This window comes from Danio rerio, chromosome 2 (genome assembly GCF_052040795.2).
Source record: "Danio rerio strain M-AB ecotype USA chromosome 2, GRCz13ab, whole genome shotgun sequence".
NCBI lineage: Eukaryota > Metazoa > Chordata > Actinopteri > Cypriniformes > Danionidae > Danio > Danio rerio.
The window spans coordinates 28763420-28781467 of NC_141022.1; the positions used below are offsets into that span (position 1 = coordinate 28763420).

General features: G+C 36.2%; 1 protein-coding gene across 7 annotated transcripts in view; it reads left to right on the forward strand.

The window, feature by feature from the left end:
- stag1a (STAG1 cohesin complex component a) overlaps positions 1-18048 on the forward strand; it is a 93658-nt gene that overhangs the window by 71983 nt on the left and 3627 nt on the right. For 5 of the 7 annotated variants that reach the window (XR_015477868.1, XR_015477869.1, XR_015477870.1 and 2 more), the window contains 15 exon segments: positions 3730-3933; positions 5060-5130; positions 5232-5319; positions 7168-7248; positions 7450-7542; positions 7635-7809; positions 9178-9317; positions 9637-9738; positions 9817-9965; positions 10058-10186; positions 12559-12764; positions 13645-13816; positions 14965-15078; positions 15160-15274; positions 17462-17542. Coding sequence is in view for 2 of the 7 variants with exons in the window: in XM_087239794.1 (XP_087095920.1) it covers positions 3730-3933; positions 5060-5130; positions 5232-5319; positions 7168-7248; positions 7450-7542; positions 7635-7809; positions 9178-9317; positions 9637-9738; positions 9817-9965; positions 10058-10186; positions 12559-12764; positions 13645-13816; positions 14965-15078; positions 15160-15274; positions 17462-17542 (1920 nt within the window). In the remaining 5 variants the exon portion in view is untranslated. 7 annotated transcript variants of the gene reach the window in all.

An 18048-nucleotide genomic window follows, 5' to 3' on the forward strand; every position in this document is an offset into this window, starting at 1 on the left:
AGTTTTGTCAGATCAGTTTTATTGAAGTTTTGTTTTGTCCACATATTATAATAACAAAGTACAAAGGCATTAAAATTAAAAAGAAAGAAATAACGGCAGAAAATGTGAAAAAACAACATCACAAACTAGCCATTAACAACGTTAGCTCACTCTGAAAACGTAGCCCTGTATACAGTTCGTTTCTGGAGATCGCGAATTATGTAGCCAGAAGTACGTATAGCTGCATTCCATTTTAAAATGAACGCTACATGGGCGGTATGACACCATTCTTTTTCGCACTTACCAGCTGACCGCTTACCTCCGTATGGGCGGCTTTCCCGCTGTAACCAGTTTGTCCCGTTGGCTCGCCATGTTTGTCGGTGTACTTGAGATACAGAGAGGGGTTGACTATGACAACAGGATTTAAGTCCAGTGAAGAACAGTTCCAGAAAGCTGATAAGACAAAAACAGAATCCAAAAAATAAAATGGACAAGTAAATATTATAGTGAGAATGTGTAAAACGTGGTAAAAATCAGACGAGGACTTTTGTTTCTCTGGATTGCTTTTTAAATTTATTGGTTCGGTTAAGGGAAATGGTTAGGCGGGTCAATCTCTGCTTTTAAAACACTTTTGGTTGGGTTTATTGAAGGAGGAGTTTGGGTCAGTCGAATGGTCGGTCGGTCGGTCAATCAGGAGCAGCAGGTGTGAATGGCACTTGCGAGAGAAATTTGAGATCTCAAAAAGTGTACACAGCAGCCTCTGGTGGATTCGCAAAAACAAAAATTGCAAAAAACAATCAAACAAGCAAACAAACAAAAAAACGTAACTCTTGGGACATATCTGGCATTCTCCAGAAATGTATATGGGGTACATTTTCATAATGAGCCTGGATTGTTTACAAGATTTGTTTAAACTGAAAGTAGGATAATATATATATATATATTTATATATATATATATTTATATATATATATATATATATATATATATATATATATATATATATATATATATATATATATATATATATATATATATATAAACATTACTTTTAACATAGGTAATGATGGATTTTAGTTAACAAAGAAAAGTTAACAAAGAAAAGGATGCCAGTTTTTATTAAACGGCTAAGATCTTTTATTCAGTACTATAATTGTTCCAATTGTAAAAATCATGTCTCAAAAATTATAGTAATAACGTCTTGGCTGTAGTAAAACTGTATGTGAGCAAGTTGTGTTGTGTAGCTGATACTAAATGCATTTGTTCAGAAAATACCACAATCAAAAGTTTTGGCACTTCAAAAATTCCATTCCTATTGCTTTGTGTCTTGGAACAAGAAATAAAACTATGGAACAGATCAACATCTACTGAATTACATTTGGCACAAAGAGGTGAGATATTTTGGAACATTCATGTACTGTAGTTTCTTTTTTAAATGATGAATAATGTAATTATTTTTAATTGATATAGACAATGTCTAGAATTGATAGAATGTTCATTAATGTCTGTTAAACTTGTCTGCAACATTCTGTCAGAGTCTACGTTCACACTGCAGGGAAATGTGGCCAAAATCAGATTTTTTCACCCACATGTGACTCAGATCTGATTTGTCTTGACTGTGAACAGCCCAAACTGCATGGAATCTGATCTTTTCAATTCCAATTTGTGTCACTTTCAAATGTGATATTGAATTATATACAGATCTGATGTTTTGCAAAGTGACCACAGTGTGAACGGTTATGTAGGAATTCATGTGACTTTTACATAATTTTTAATTGACACACAAAATTATTCTTTACTGCTTTGTGCTTCAAACATCATCTTTTCCTCAGCAGCAAAGCAGAATAGCACACAGGGCAAATACTTTACTCCAAAAATTGAAAATCGTTTATTTTGAATATTATTTAAATGACAACTGGCCCTCGTTAACCAAACATTAACCATTAGCCTATAAACTGGATACAGCTTAGGTTGTTTATATCAAATTAAGATGAGTTAACAGTAGGCTAAGTTATCAGGCACTGCAAACAATATCATTTTAACATCGATGAACCAGGTGTGAGCCCTGCCCTCACAGTTCTCTCTGTGGCTGCTCATTAACCCTTAAAGAGTTCACTACACACCGGTGGTCAGAGAGACACCCGCGGTTGTATTAAATAACAAATCAGTGTTTTCGAAAGCGATAATTTTTTTCAAAAGTTTCAAACACTGAAATACACATTAGAACCAGCATAACAACCATTCCATAAAAACACAGCGGTTGTCTGTAAAAACGACAATAGCCATTAAATATAACAATGTGCTTTATTTACTTCATACAGTATACACATTTACAGTGCATCCAGAAAGTATTCATAGCACTTCACTTTTTCCACATTTTTTTATGTTGCAACCTTATTCCAACATGGATTAAATTCATTGATTTAAATCTAAATTCTACACACAATACCCCATAATGACAATGTGAAAAAAAGAGTTTTTGAAATTTCATAAAAATGAAAAACCTAAAAAATAACATGTACAGAAGTATTCACAGCCTTTGCTCAATAGTTTGTTGATGCACCTTTGGCAGCAATTACAGCCTCAAGTTTTTCCTTTTTTCAAAATATATACTCTGCATAAAAACATTATAAATATACGTTGCACAATATAAATAAATACAGAATTTATTATGAATTTCAACTAACAAACATCCTTAATGTGTTTATTCTTTTATTGAGATGTCCATGGTAGTTTATAAACACCGTTTCATTTAGGGAAACCCCTGAGTTAAATTAGTTATATCTCTGAACTTTAATAATAAATAAATATAAATTACTGCGCTTCTCATCTACGGTCGCAATGACTTCTGGGACTTCTAGAGCGAGATTGGTGCTCAAGTCTGCATCGGTGCATCCTCGATATCAAGAACACATCCAGGAAGTTTTAAGCGTCCTCTGTTCTTGCGTTCTTGAGTATTGGAACTGAACTTTGGCAGTTGATGATGACGTTACACGGGAACATGAGAAGTATGAAGAACGCATATGGAGAAATAGCCAGAATTTACCTGAGCTCAATTAAGAGCTTCACCACGAAGGCTGTGAATACTTACGTACGTCTGATCTTTTTTACGTACGTGTGACTTTTTTACTTTTAATAAACTTGCAACAATTTAAAAAAATCTTTTTTCACATTGTCATTATGGGGTAATGTGTGTAGACTTTTAAGGAAATAAATGAATTGAATCCATTTTAGAATAAGGCTGTAACATAAGAAAAAAATGTGGGAAAAGTAAAGCGCTATGAATACTTTTAGGATGCACTGTATATGTTGTGCAAAGTTGTACTTTTGCACATGCGACTCAGTTTAGGACCATGATCTGTTGACATTGGAAATAAGATATTGGCCACATTTATAACAACAATGTGAGCAGCTATGCAAAACAAACAGGTCTGGGAAAAAAGTCTGATTTGAGCACTAAGCCTCGCAGTGTGAACGTAGCCAGAAATTTCCACTCCAATTTCAAAAGCCATTTGACCACAGATATGCTTGTGATACTAATGGCATGTTAGAATACCAAGCATGTTTTTTTCATGACCGATAATAATAAAGTACCTTCTACTCAGTTTTCACTTTGCATATGGTTTAAGTGATTCATAAAATGATTCAAAATAATTTGTTTAGAGGATATCCAGCACAATTTAAAACACAGGGATTACATATAGAAAAAATGTGATAAATTGTCTAACAGACTGAATATAATTTTTCCAGCACTTGGACGCATTACTAAAGCAGATCAAGTTTGTAGTGGAGAAGCACACGGACACAGAAGTGCTGGAGGCCTGCAGTAAAACATACAGCATCTTGTGCAGTGAAGAATACACCATTATGAACCGCGTGGACATTGCCCGCAGTCAGCTGATCGATGAACTAGCCGACCGTTTCAACCACTCGGTGGAGGAGCTGCTGCAAGCGGTGAGGGCTCAGAGGAGCTGAAAGCCAGGTTTAGGTGAAACTGTTTGTTAAAGGGACAGTTCACCCAAAACCGAAAATTACCTCATTGTTTACTCATGTGGTTTTAAACCTTTATATCATAGGTTTCAAACTTGATTCCTGGAAGGCCGCAGCTTTGCACTGTTTTGCTCCAACACAAACCAAACACAGCTAAACCAAACAATCAAGGTGTTCAAGACTACTAGAGACTATTAAGCAGGTGTGAGTTGGAGCTGGTTGGAGCTGAACTATGCAGAGCTGCTGCCCTCCAGGAATTGAGTTTGAGACCATTTCTTTATAAGTTTATAAACACAAATGAAGATATTTAAAAAAAATACTGGTTGATGGAATCCATTGACTTCCATAATTGGAAAAAAAAAAAAATTCATCCTTTACTTTTTCAAAGCCATTTTTTTGTTGTTCTGTTAAACAAAAAGGAAGATATTTAAGAATATTGGAAAGTACAATGGAAGTAAATGACTACTGGTTTCCAACATTCTTCAAAGTATCTTCTTTTGTGTTCAACAGAAGAGAAATAAATTCAACTAGGTTTTGAACAAGTAAAGGGTGAGTAAATGAAAAAGAACTTAATATAGAAGTCAATTGGTGCCATCAATCAGCATTCTTCAAAATCTATTTTGTTTTTAACAGAAGAAAAGAACTTAAATTGAAAATTAAAAGTGTTCCATAATTTTTTACTCCCTTTTCTTGTTTCAAACCAACTTGAGTTTTTTGTTCTGTTGAAATTTTGTTCTGTTTTTCAAAATATCTATGTTTTTGTTCAACAGAACAAAAAGAGGTTTGGAACAAGTGAAGGGTAAGTAAATGATGAAAGAATGATCATTTTTAGGTGAACTATCCCTTAAAAGATTTCGCACTTCAGTTCAGATACTTTCAGAACACATGCTCTTGATCAGGTAGCTTTTGTTTGAACTGCTTCTTCAGCTTCTTCTCTGCTTTCACATCACAGAGCTTAAAAATATTCTTCTCGTTTAGATCTCCCAGACACATATTTACCAAAAGCAGAGTCTGTAAATGGTTGTGTATGATTCATATATTTGTGTCAGACCACGAGTCAAACATTTCTGAATGTCTGCCTCATTTACAGGGGGAAGAGGCAGATGATGACGACATTTACAATGTTCTCTCCACTCTGAAGAGACTTACAGCCTTTCACAAGTACACTTCTGTCTTCTTAAATCACTCTGGAGAAATGGCTTGCTTCTGACCACTAATGAACCTAATGAACAAGCAATGTATCTGTCTGTCCTCTCCATCAGTGCTCATGATTTGACCAGATGGGATTTTTTTGGAAACTGCTACAGATTGCTAAGAACAGGAATAGAGCAGGGCTCCATGCCTGAGCAGGTGCGTCTGTTTAAAAACATATCTAGGTCACATTTCATCAGCAACATTGATTAATGTCATTGTGAATTAACCTTGTTGGTAGATTTCCTCTTCCAAAAATGTTTAAAGCCTACTGAGTTTAAAGAATAGTGTGAAATAAACCATTAATTATACAGAAGATTTATGGAGCATTTTGTGTTTGTATATTTATTTCTTTATTTTTACTGTGAAGTCATTTAAATTGTGTTGTTTCCAGTCAGTTTGTATCAGATGTATAATAATAGTATAACTATAGTTTTATTAATGCTGGTCTTACATTTTTTTCAGAAAAAACCTTAAATTGGATTTTACAAATTAAGGGCCATATCATACACCCGGCACAATAAGGCAAAAGACATGTTTGGTGCCATTTTTTGCTATTTTCAGGCCAGCGCAACCCTAATTTTCACATTTTGCACCACATTGTTTAAATAGCAAATCTATTTGCTCCACTTTGTGGACTCATGGTTGTGCCCGTTTATAAAGGAGGTGTGTTAAGGCGTATTGTTGGCGTATTGCTATTTTGAGGAACTAAAATATTACTGCGCCATTGACCAACTGAAACCTGGTCTAAAGTCCAGCGCAGAAGCGTCTATTCGGGTCCAAAATGATTACACATTGCTTAATACACACTGGATGTACAGCAATAAACAAACATCTTTACAAATGATTAGTATTAAAGTGTTACAAATATAAAAACCACTGCCTCTATGCCTTCTTCATCTCGGTGGGCTTTTTTTAGTTTATTCATGACAATCTGCATTTGTATAATGTTATTATTATTAGCAGTATTAATATACTGTACATATATACACTGTATATATACTATTTAATAAAAACAACTCAACCCAACTTAATGTTCATTTATTTGTTTGCTGGAAATTAGAACTGAATTTAGAAATAGTTTTGAAACAAATATTTGCGCTTAACAAGCTAAATTAAATATGTAGGCTGATGAATGTTTTCAGTGGAGTTTGTACAACACCATTTTCTTACTCCACCAAAGTAAAGCAGTAAAGTAAAGAGAAAGCAAAGATGCCGAATGGAGGAGGCTCATTCTTTATCCTCGCACTGCAGATGGTCTGTTAAACTGTTTTCTTGCTAGTAAAGCCTTCAGTTTTTCCAGTTACAAAGTCCACCCTGTAAATAGCAAATGCGCCATGGAGTGACGCAACTGATCCTTAAAGGAAACAGGAGATGGGACACTGATTGGTTTAATGAACGTTATATTCAAACTTATTAAGAGAATAAGCACAACCATGTTAGATCATGCGCTGGGGCGCACAGCCTATTTTTTCGTTCTTAAAATAGCAAAATGGATTTGGACAAGCCCTTAATGCTTTTGCACCATGCGCTTTAGACATTTATATATTTATATATATATATATATATATATATATATATATATATATATATATATATATATATATATATATATATATATATATATATATATATATATATATATGTATTTTCTTTTAGCTTTTTAGATTTTTTTTGTATTTTTTAGTATTCAGGATTACATATTACTTTATTCATTCGACAAAATCAAATGCTTATTTTCATTATACAATTTAGTATCATTAAACATGTTTAGTATTATGTACTGTAGTATACAAATGCAATTCACCGCAGAATGCTGTAATTTATCAGATTATAAATAAATCAATCAATTTAGTCTAAAGCAATTCTGCTACTTTCCCGCTCAACTTTATTTGTTGACATGTTTGTGAAATTCAACCATTTACTAGAAAAGTTTTATAGGTGACTGCAATAACACTGATTTCATATGGATCATTTAATCCTTATCTTGTGTGTGTGTGTGTGCAGATAGCAGTGCAGGCTCTTCAGTGTTCTCATTACTCCATACTCTGGCAGCTGGTGAAGATAACTGAGGGAGCTCCATCCAAGGTCTGTAAGCCAACATTTTAATAAATGTTTTATCACATAACATAGCAGTTACAGAAACAGAATGCAACTTTCTCATTATCAAACTAAACCGTTTAATGAACTTTAAGGACCTTCTCACATTTGTGATCTCTTTGTTATTGAACAATCTTAATTTAAAGCACAATTCAAACAGACATCATTTCTTTTCTTGTTGATTATTAGGATGATCTCCTAGCACTACGTAGGGTTGTCAAGTCTTTTCTAGCTATATGCCAGCAGTGTCTATCAAATGTCAACACGCCGGTAAAAGAGCAGGTGAGCTGAAGATCCTTCCTCCATTCATCCACAAGAAACATCCACTGTATGTACAAAAGGTCATTCATTCTGTGTTTGTCACGGTGCCCCAGGCATTCATGCTGCTCTGTGACCTGCTGATGATCTTCAGTCACCAGCTCACCACAGGCTCCAGAGAGGGTCTGCAGCCGCTAGTCTTCATCCCAGACGGCACGCTGCAGAACGAGCTCCTAAACTTCATCCTTGATCATGTGTTTATAGATCAAGATGATGAGAACCAGAGCATAGGTGAGCCAACAGGCAACACTAATCATATATACAGTTGAAGTCTGAATTATTAGCCCCCTGTATATTTTCCCCACATTTCTAATCATAATAGTTTTAATAACTTAATATTTTTTTTTTATCTCAATCATATTATGATGACAGTACATGCTATTTCACTAGATAATTTTCAAGATACTAGTATTCAGCTTAAAGTGCTATTTAAATGCTTAACTAGGTCAAGTTAGAGTAATTAGGCAACTTATTGTATAATGATGGTTTGTTCCGTAGAGAATCAAAAGAAATATTGCCAAATGGGGCTATTAAAATGACCCTTAACTGCTTTTAAAAAAATCTAAATCTTTTATTCTAGTTGAAATAAAACAAATAAGACTTTCTCTAGAAGAAAAAATATAATAGGAAATACTGTCAAAAATGTTCTGCTCTTTTAAATATAATTTGGGAAATATTTAAAATTAAAATTCAGAGGATGGCAAATGATTTTGACTTCAACTGTAGTTTGCAAAAATGTACTCATCAATCTTCAAAACAAGAGTGAAAATTAGTGAAAATTAGAATTGAGTTACCGCCTATTCGCCCAGTAACATTTAATTTTGAAATATGAGTGTACATTGGAAATAGGGCTGTGCGATTCATTTTTGACGCACTTTTCGCTCACACTTCTTCGTCATTTGTTGTTGCTAGGCAACATTTAACCGTTTTCTTAGAGGATGACAAACAAGAAGACATTTTTGTTCAAAGCAACTTACAGTTGAGGAGACTTATTCAGTAATTCAACAAGACAAGGCATTACATACAAGAAGTGCTAATTATACTACGGAACTGCTCAAACAATTAATTGCTAGAGTAAGGAGTGTTTTTTTTTTCACTTTCTTGCAAAGTCCAAATTATTATGTTATCAGGTTTTAATGGGATTGACCATTCAATCAGATTCCAAATTGTTCATGTAAACACCTTAATTGTTTTGAATGAGCTTAATCTGAATGAAATTTCAGTCTCATTGTAAAAAGTGGATTGTTCCTTTTCAAAATTGATCCAAGATCAAAAAAAGGTTGATGTTAACTCTTAAATCTGATTACTTTTTCAGTAGTATTTAAAAGTCTCTGGGACACATGCAAGAAAGGCCATTCAATTAGTCTTTTTAATAATGTGCATAAAGAACAGCTGCATGCAGAATGGACTTTCGAAAAGAAAACTTTTTTTTTAGACACTACAACCTGCTTAAAAATACAGAAACTTTTTTTATTTATGTTAAAGATAATTTTTTTAACACAAAAGGTTTAACTGGAATTTATATAAAACACATTACAGATTACATTGTTTACATATCTTCTTATACTATGTGGTAATTAAGTATGTTTTTGTACACAGAGGGTGATGAAGAGGATGAAGCAAACAAGATTGAGGCCTTACACAAGAGGAGGAACCTTCTAGCTGCCTTCAGCAAACTCATCATTTATGACATCATAGACATGCCTGCTGCTGCAGACATCTTCAAACACTACATGAAGGTAAGTTATGGTCATTACTTGTGGTGTGTTTACTGTTACTGAGAAAATGAAACATCAGAGGACTGTATTGAACGAACAAACTTCATCTGAAATCAGACAGTGTGATTAATGCACTGATTTAAGAAACTCTGGAGTTATTAATTGTTATTGCGTGCTTTACTCTGTGTTCATCTACACATCCTAGCCTGCTTGGTTATTACGGCTTATTTCCAATTCCTCAATGCCAGTGCACCTGTATTGATACTTATATCTTAAATTGTTATGCTAACACTTGAGTTCAATGCCTTACACTGCTGAACTTGTTGTAAACCACATGTAGTACTACAACGATTATGGCGACATCATCAAGGAGACTTTAAGTAAGACCAGACAGACAGACAAGATACTGTGTGCCAAAACACTCATCTTGAGTTTACAACAGGTGAGACCACAGCATATAAGACCCCACATTATCATTTCAGACCATCGCAATGATGCCATTATTTGTTCTGTTTCTCAGCTCTTTAATGAGCTGATCCAGGATCAGGGGCCTAACTTGGACAGGACCTCGTCTCATGTAAGCGGCATTAAGGAACTGGCCCGTCGCTTTGCCCTCACCTTCGGATTAGACCAGATCAAGACCAGAGAGGCTGTAGCTACACTGCACAAGTAACTTCAAGCTTGAGTTATTAATAGTCATACAACATAAAGACCTCCCCTTCTTCATTCTACCCCTTATGTATGTTTCTTGTCATTTTCAGAGATGGGATTGAGTTTGCCTTCAAGTACCAGAATCCAAAAGGAGCAGAGTATCCTCCTCCCAATCTGGCCTTTCTTGAGGTTCTCTGTGAATTTTCTTCCAAGCTGCTTCGTCAAGACAAGAAAACAGTGTAAGTTGCTCTAAAAAGCACTTTAATTGTCAAAGGTAGGCTTAACTCTAAAAGTAAGGAGGCTCATTTTGACCATTTTTAACATTTTGTAATTTTAATCAATTTTGACCCAAACCCACCCTACTCACAGTGACCAGGGTTTGATTCCCAGTTTGAGGTCTTTTGCCTATCCTGTTCCCCTCTCCCTGCTGCCGACAGTTTCCTTTCTCTACTGACCTTATTCTTTAAATGAGAAGTTTGCTTGCTTTTGGGATTGTTTTAGAACTTCTGATTCAGTTGCCTATGAGAGAACTGACTAGGAATAATAAACGGCAGAAAACAGTCAAACTACTTGCTCTACAAACAAGTGTGTTCATGTCTATAAAGATAAAGTAGAAAAATGTAATTTTAAGAGCCCATATTATACATGAAATAGGGTCATATCTTGGTTGTAAGGGTCTCCAACAACAGTTTAATATGCATGCAAGGTCAAAAAACACTTTCATGGTCTTATAATCTGCATTTATTTTTACCTAATTATCCCAGCGACTCCCGTATGAATCGTCCAGTGATTCATTTGTTCCCAAACCCCTCCTTAGCGCGAAGCTAATCTGCGCTGATTGGACGGATGACAGTCTGTTGCGATTGGTCGACTGCCTTTAGTGAGAGAGTGAAATGCCCAACAGCTAATCAGCAATATAAAAGTAATCACAGTTCATACACGCTCGATAGTGTAGGCGTGGATTTTAGCTGCCAGTGGGTCAATGTAAATACAGACTATGGACTTGAAAATACAGACGTCTATCTATTTTATTGAGCAAAAACAGTTGAGGAGATCTTCTAGCTTGTCTCTGCTCTTTTCACAGACACACACACACATATTGCACACACACACACACACACACACACTTAACCCTACCCCGGACGACAACGCGCGCGCACACACACACACACACAAACACACACTCCTCCGGATGACAGCGCGCGCACATGCACACACACACGCACACACAGACACACACTACTCCTCCTCCACGGAGCTCCGTAAACAAAGCAGCACGCGTCAAGTTTTAAACGTGGCTTTGCACCCGATATGAGAATAAAGCGAGTTAACCTCATACAGTACACGCGGTTACAAGTAACAAATCACAACTAAATACATTTGCAAGCTTGAGTAAACGAGGCAACAACTTTAATCGCACGTACTTACACTTGAGAAATGGAGGAAGAAACCCATCCTGACGTCCATCAGTAAGTTACTCTTTACTGATCCTTCCTTTAACAAACGCTGATGAAGTTTTCTTTGTAGCATGTAGTTTCCAGAAGTTTCCAGTAGTTTCCAACTGCTTGGCTATAATGCTGAGGTTTCATGTTTGGGTAGAGACTCAATATATCCATCTGCAGTGTGACTTCAATCGACCGGCATGTTTGTGTGTGTGTGTGTGTGTGTGTGTGTGTGTGTGTGTGTGTGTGTGTGTGTGTGTGTGTGTGTTTGTGTGTGTGTGTGTGTCTGGGTTTCTATGTCAGAGGGCGGGGCCGCAGGTTTGAAATCTCCCGGGTTTGCGCGTGCACGTGAATAACTTGGTTTCGTTCGTACGTCATGGCGAAACACCTAATGACTCGGTATCAAGGCGACTCGTTTGAAGCACTATGAGTCGACTCTTTTATAGATGAATCAACTATTTTAAACACTGTACTCTTACAGATTTAAGCCTTAGCTGGATACTTCACTTCACTTAGAGCTGTGTTACACACTACATGGAGGGGCATTTTCAAAAACCCATAATATGGGCTCTTTAAAAAGATCCGTTTGCAACATCAAGCAGCAGAACAAGCTGTTTTTAATGTGGAAGTGAATAGGACCGGAAGTCTCCAGCCAAAAAGATTTTATTGGCTGTGCATTTTTTATTTGATGTTTGATGTAATCTCAACTAAAAATGAAGAAAGGGTGGGACATATAGTGGCTCCTCTCCTTATAAAAAACAGCCAATAGCATTTAGTTTTTATCTAAGCTCAGCCAGTTAGTGGTTGAGATTAAGTGCACCAAATGAAAAGTGTCTTGAAAGGGGCGGGGCATGTCAGTTACTAGAGAGCATTGCTCAATAATTAATGAGAAAATGTAGTATGAAGTGATGTGTAAAAAATCGGTAATCTGTTTGGGCTGAAGTGACAAACTGTAAGCTTTGGATGTTTGTATCAGTTTTCATTCTTCTAAACACGAATTTTGTCACAGTATTGAAGCACACTAGCTAATAGATATCTTTTAAACTAACAAACTGAAACTCACATCTAATTTTTTTCTTTTAATTTCACAAGACCTTTAAAAAACTTTTTCTTTTCACTTGCTGGACAAAGTGAGGCATGGACATTTATGTTTGTGTTTGGCTCTGCAGACATGCATATCTGGAGAAGTTCATGACGGAGCAGATGATGGAGCGGCGGGAGGACATCTGGCTTCCACTCATCTCCTACAGGAACTCTCTGCTGACGGGTGGAGATGAAGATCGCATGTCCATCACCAGCGGCAGCAGCAGTAGCAAAGCTGGATCCATACGCAGCAAGAAGGGCCGACCGCCGCTGCACAAGAAACGCATTGAGGGTTAGCACGACACCACCCATACTCATGCTGACATACACAGGTGTAAAATATTTGAGTCATTTTATTTGATTACTATGCTATTTGGAGGAAGAAATGGTACACTTCAGTTGCAAATTTTTTTCATGTGCCATATGGTGAAAATCTGGGTATACCTAGGTATATATAGCTGAATAGAGTTCAGTGCATTGAAATGACATACTGTTTGCCTCAAACACCATTGTTTCTTTGTTCTCATGTCAATGCAATGAGTGTGTTAAATCTCAGTGAAAGTCAGGCCAATAGGAACAAAACACAGACTGTTACATTGCACACACAGGATCAGTAATATGCATGCCCCAGGCTGCATTTGGTTGGACATTATATTGTTTTCTATTCGTTGCGTAATGACGTGGAGGAATGCTGAATGGGGATGCTGGTGGGTGTAAAGTAAAAGACTATAGAACACACTTTAGTACAGTACACTCATAGAAAACAATGTTTAGTTGGCACAGCATGAAACTTCTGCACCTGTGCAAAATTTATATGCAAGAGCCAATAATATATTTATTTATTTCATGTAAATAAATGTCAATAAATATATATCCCCATTTAACGATTTATATCTGTCTGACATATTAAAATATTAAATTTACTTTACATTTGAGTATAATAATATATTATAAAACAAAACTTTCCTCTTTTATTTTTATTTTTGTACAAAGCTGTACTTTTTTTAACACAAATATATTTTCAGATACTTGACATTTGCACCTTTAACTGAGTAAAATGTCCACTCAGTATTTGTACTTTAACTTTTTTTAGCCATGCGAGAATAAGAGTAAAGGACCGCAGGATTCATAGGCATGGTCTTTGTTTTGTGTGTGTTGTGTTGTTTTTGTAGAGGAGAGCATGGAGGGCTCTTGGATGATGAGGAATGACAGCATTCAGACCCCTGGAGGCCTGCAGACGCCACAGCTCACCTCAACTGTGCTCCGCGAAAACCCTCGACAGGCTGCCGAACACCTGCCTGAGCAGGACACTGAGCCCGGCTCGGAGTCGGACTATGTTCATAAGTAAGTGCTGAAACTCATCTCTGGAAGTTTGCATGACATATCAAAACTTTCAGCATTAATGGAAAGTTATTCTGTGCTGTATGTTGCTTTATTTGCCTTTTAAGTATTATTTAGAAATTAAATTAAAGACAGTCTTTTTAAAGTAAATTCTAATATACAATTTTTTAATTATTTCAGAAATTCATTATTTAGTCATTTAGTTACTGTATATGTTGAAATGTTTAGAACCACCATTATGCCTTTTATTGTTAGTCCAGTGACATTTTGTTTATGTAAATGCACATTTTCATTGAGAGAGATGTTTAAGTAATGTATTTGAAAAGTGTCCGAAACATTTGAAATTATATATTTATTTATTGTTTTGCTAGTTGCATGACTTGTGTTAACCTTGTTCTTAATACATTTGGATTATTTATTATTTTGTTAAAAAAAATTGTAATTTGTCCTTTTTGTCCATACTATTCATTCATTCATTAATTTAATTAATTTTCGGCTTAGTTCCTTTATTAATCTGTGGTCGCCACAATGTAATGAAACGCCAATTTATCCCGCATATGTTTTACGCAGTAGTTGCCTTTTCAGCTGCAACCCATTATTGGCAAACACTAACTTGCACACATACACTAGTGAAAATTTTAGCTTACCCAATTCACCTGTACCGCATGCAACCATTTTCATTGCAAAATGTTCACCGCATGTATGCATTTATGGAGCTAATAATATGCCAAAACAATCTGAATTTGAATTGTGTTAAAATAGAATTATTAAAAATTGTAAGTTAATAAAACTGATTATATGCTATTAAAAATGCTTCAAATTTAAATTTCTTAACTTAAATTTGAATTTCTTAACTTGATAATTGAACATCTGAAATTTAAGAACTTAATTTTTTAGTTAAGAGTGTGCACATGAAAAAAGAATACAAATTAATGCGAAACATTAAATAAAGTAATTTGTTTATCTTGCTGCATCTTTGCTTGTTTTTGAGACTCTATTATTTCAGAAGATGCATAATAGCGCCCCCTATCACATAACAGTGAAAACACGGATGTTAATGGACCAGTTTCAGTTAACAGTGACATTGAGTGGTTGTAATATATTAGTCAGTTATTATTTGCAGAGCATAAAGTGTTTTTCCACTTGGTCAGTCCTCAGATGCAGATGTCATGGCTCGGCCAGCAGAAGATGGAGGAGGTGAACAGGAAGGAGCGGACGGCCATGAGCTACATAAAGGCCCGCAGTGGAGGAGTGCGACAGACTGTGTACGTGGAGACACCAGTGTGCGGAATGTTTGACATGAGGAATTTGGTGAAGCTAATGCTGTTTTGGTTTGTGTGATCTAGACGTGGACTAATGGAGGACGACGCAGAGCCCATCTTTGAGGACGTCATGATGTCGTCTCGAGGACAGCTGGAGGACATGAGTGAGGAGTTTGAGGACACCATGGTCATCGATCTGGTAAGAACTAAACCGATTGGCTGGTGACAACCAAACTGTCTGCTTAAAGAGACAGTTCACACCTAAATAAAATAAATTATGTCAGGGGCTACTAAGACATCAATAGTGGTAAAATAAAATAAAACAATACAAAATAAAATAAGTACCTATGGCTCTGGACGAAACACTTATGTGTAAGGAAGTGAAATGATTGGTCTGTGCTAGAAAGTGAAGATTATCTACAGTTTTAGTATCTCAGCCTCAACAATCTTAAGCTTCCATACACGTATACAGTGCATCCAGAAAGTATTCTTAGCGCTTCACTTTTTCCACATTTTTTTATATTACAGCCTTATTCCAAAATGGTTTCATTTCCATAACATTCTACACACATTACTCCATAATGAAAGATTTTTTGAAATTGTAAATTAATAAAAATAAAAAAACTGAAAAATCACTTGTACACAAGTATTCACAGCCTTTGCTCAGTACTTTGTTGATGCACCTTTGGCACACCTGTCTTTTAGAATTTTTTGCAGTATCAGGTTGGATGGGAAGCGATGGTGCCATTTTCAGATCTCAAGATGTTCAATAGGATTTAGGTCTGGCCTCTGGCTGAGCCACTCAAGGACATTCACCGAATTGTTGTGAAGCCACTCCATTGATATTTTGGTGGTGTGCTTTGGGTCATTGTCCTGCTGGATGATGAACCGTTGCCCCAGTCTGAGGTCAAGAGCACTCTGAAGCAGGTTTTCATTCAGGATGTCTCTGTACATTGCTGCATTCATCTTTCCCTCTATCCTGACTAGTCTTCCAGTTCCCGCTGCTGAAAAACATCCCCACAGCACAATGCTGCCACCACCATGCTTCACTGTAGGGATGGTATTAGCCTGTTGATGAGCAGTGCATGGTTTTCTCCAAGCGTAATGCCTGGCATTCACTCCTAAGAGTTCAATTTTAGTCTCATCAGACCAGAGAATTTTGTTTCTTATGGTCTGAGAGTTCTTCAGATGCCTTTTGGCAAACTCCAGGTGGGGAGTGGCTTCCGTCTGGCCATTCTACCATACAGGCCTGATTGGTGGATTGCTGCACAGATGGTTGTCCTTCTGTAAGGTTCTCCTGTCTCCATAGAAGAATGCTGGAGTGCAGATCAGAGTGACCATCGGGTTATTGATCACCTCCTTTACTAAGGCTCCTTTCCCTTGATCACTTGCCAGCTATAGGAAGAGTCTTAGTGGGTCTTCCAGAGCAGCAGAGTTTTTTCTATAACCTTCCTCATCCTTGTGCCTCGAGACAATCTAGTCTCGGAGGTCTACAGACAATTCCTTTGTCTTCATGCTTGGTTTGTGCTTTGACGTGCACTGTCAACCCTGGGACCTTATATAGACAGGTGTATGCCTTTTCAAATCATGTCCAATCAACTGAATTGACCACAGGAACTGTTGAGCTGCTGAATTATCTCAAGAATGATCAGTGGAAACAGAATGTACCTGAGCATAATTTAGCAAAGGTTGTGAATACTTCTGTACATGTGATTTTTCAGCTTTTTTTAACTTTTAATAAATTTGCAACAATTAAAAAAATAATAATTTCACATAGTTATTATAGGGTATTGTGTGTAGAATTTAGAGGAAATAAATAAATTTGAATCCATTTTGGAATAAAGCTGTAACATGAAAAATGTGGAAAAAGTGAAGTGCTATCAATATTTTGCGGATACACTGTAGTCCTATTTCACCACACCAGTTTAGGTGCTGGTTCAGAGCTGAAGACTTGTTTCAAATCAGTTCTTTGTATTTTGACACCCAAAGCACTGGCTCTAAACCAGGAAATTAGGAACCAAGGGCTGAGGACTGGGTTTTTGTGACCAACGCAACAAACAGAAACCGTTTTGAGTGCCATATTAGAAATAGCAGCATAATATATTGCTGCTCACATAATCGCTTCTTATCTGTTGATTCAATTTATGGCATGCTGCACGAACATAATATTCTTATTGGTATCTTCTATCTAAACAAATTACAGTGTTGCATGAACATGTTATTATTGCTTGTTATGTCCATCAGTTTGGAGGAATTATCACTTTAAGCGTCCTCAAAAAAAAAAAAATAATAAAATAAAAAAACTACATAATTGAGATGTTTTTAGTCAGACTTTAGGTTGTTTCTGCATGAATGGTAATCTCAGATTACGTTAAATCCTCTGCAGCCTCCATCCAGGAACCGGCGGGAGAGAGCAGAACTCAGACCAGACTTCTTTGACTCTGCAGCCATGATTGAGGATGAGTCGGTAAGAATCAGGATCTTTGGTTTAAAGATTTTAAGATGACCAAAACAACATTTCAGATCCATTATAATGCAGTCGGTCCACTGGTTTGTCCATTGATACCATCTCATTGCACCCATTTTTGTTCAAACATGACTTTTTCTGATACTGGAACTTAGTAAATTTGTTTCCATGGTTGTTTGTGAACATTTTTTCTTAGCAAAAAAAAAGGGGATCCTACTCAGTTGTGCGTTTACTTTTTTTTTAATGCACAATTTCAAAGTTTACGCACATCTTGGCTTTTCCATTAAGCATTTTTATGCGATACACCAGAATGTGCATAAAAATGAATGGATGGACACATTGTTAGTGGGAATTAGTCAAATAGATTCATAATCATCAAATTTTTCAGCCCTGCTAACAAGAAGCTTTCCAAAACTCTCCTCTCAAATCACATTCATCTGATAAATCATAGTTGGGTTTTAATCGAGAATTAAATGCAGCTACAAGTTCCTAAAAGTGAATCACCT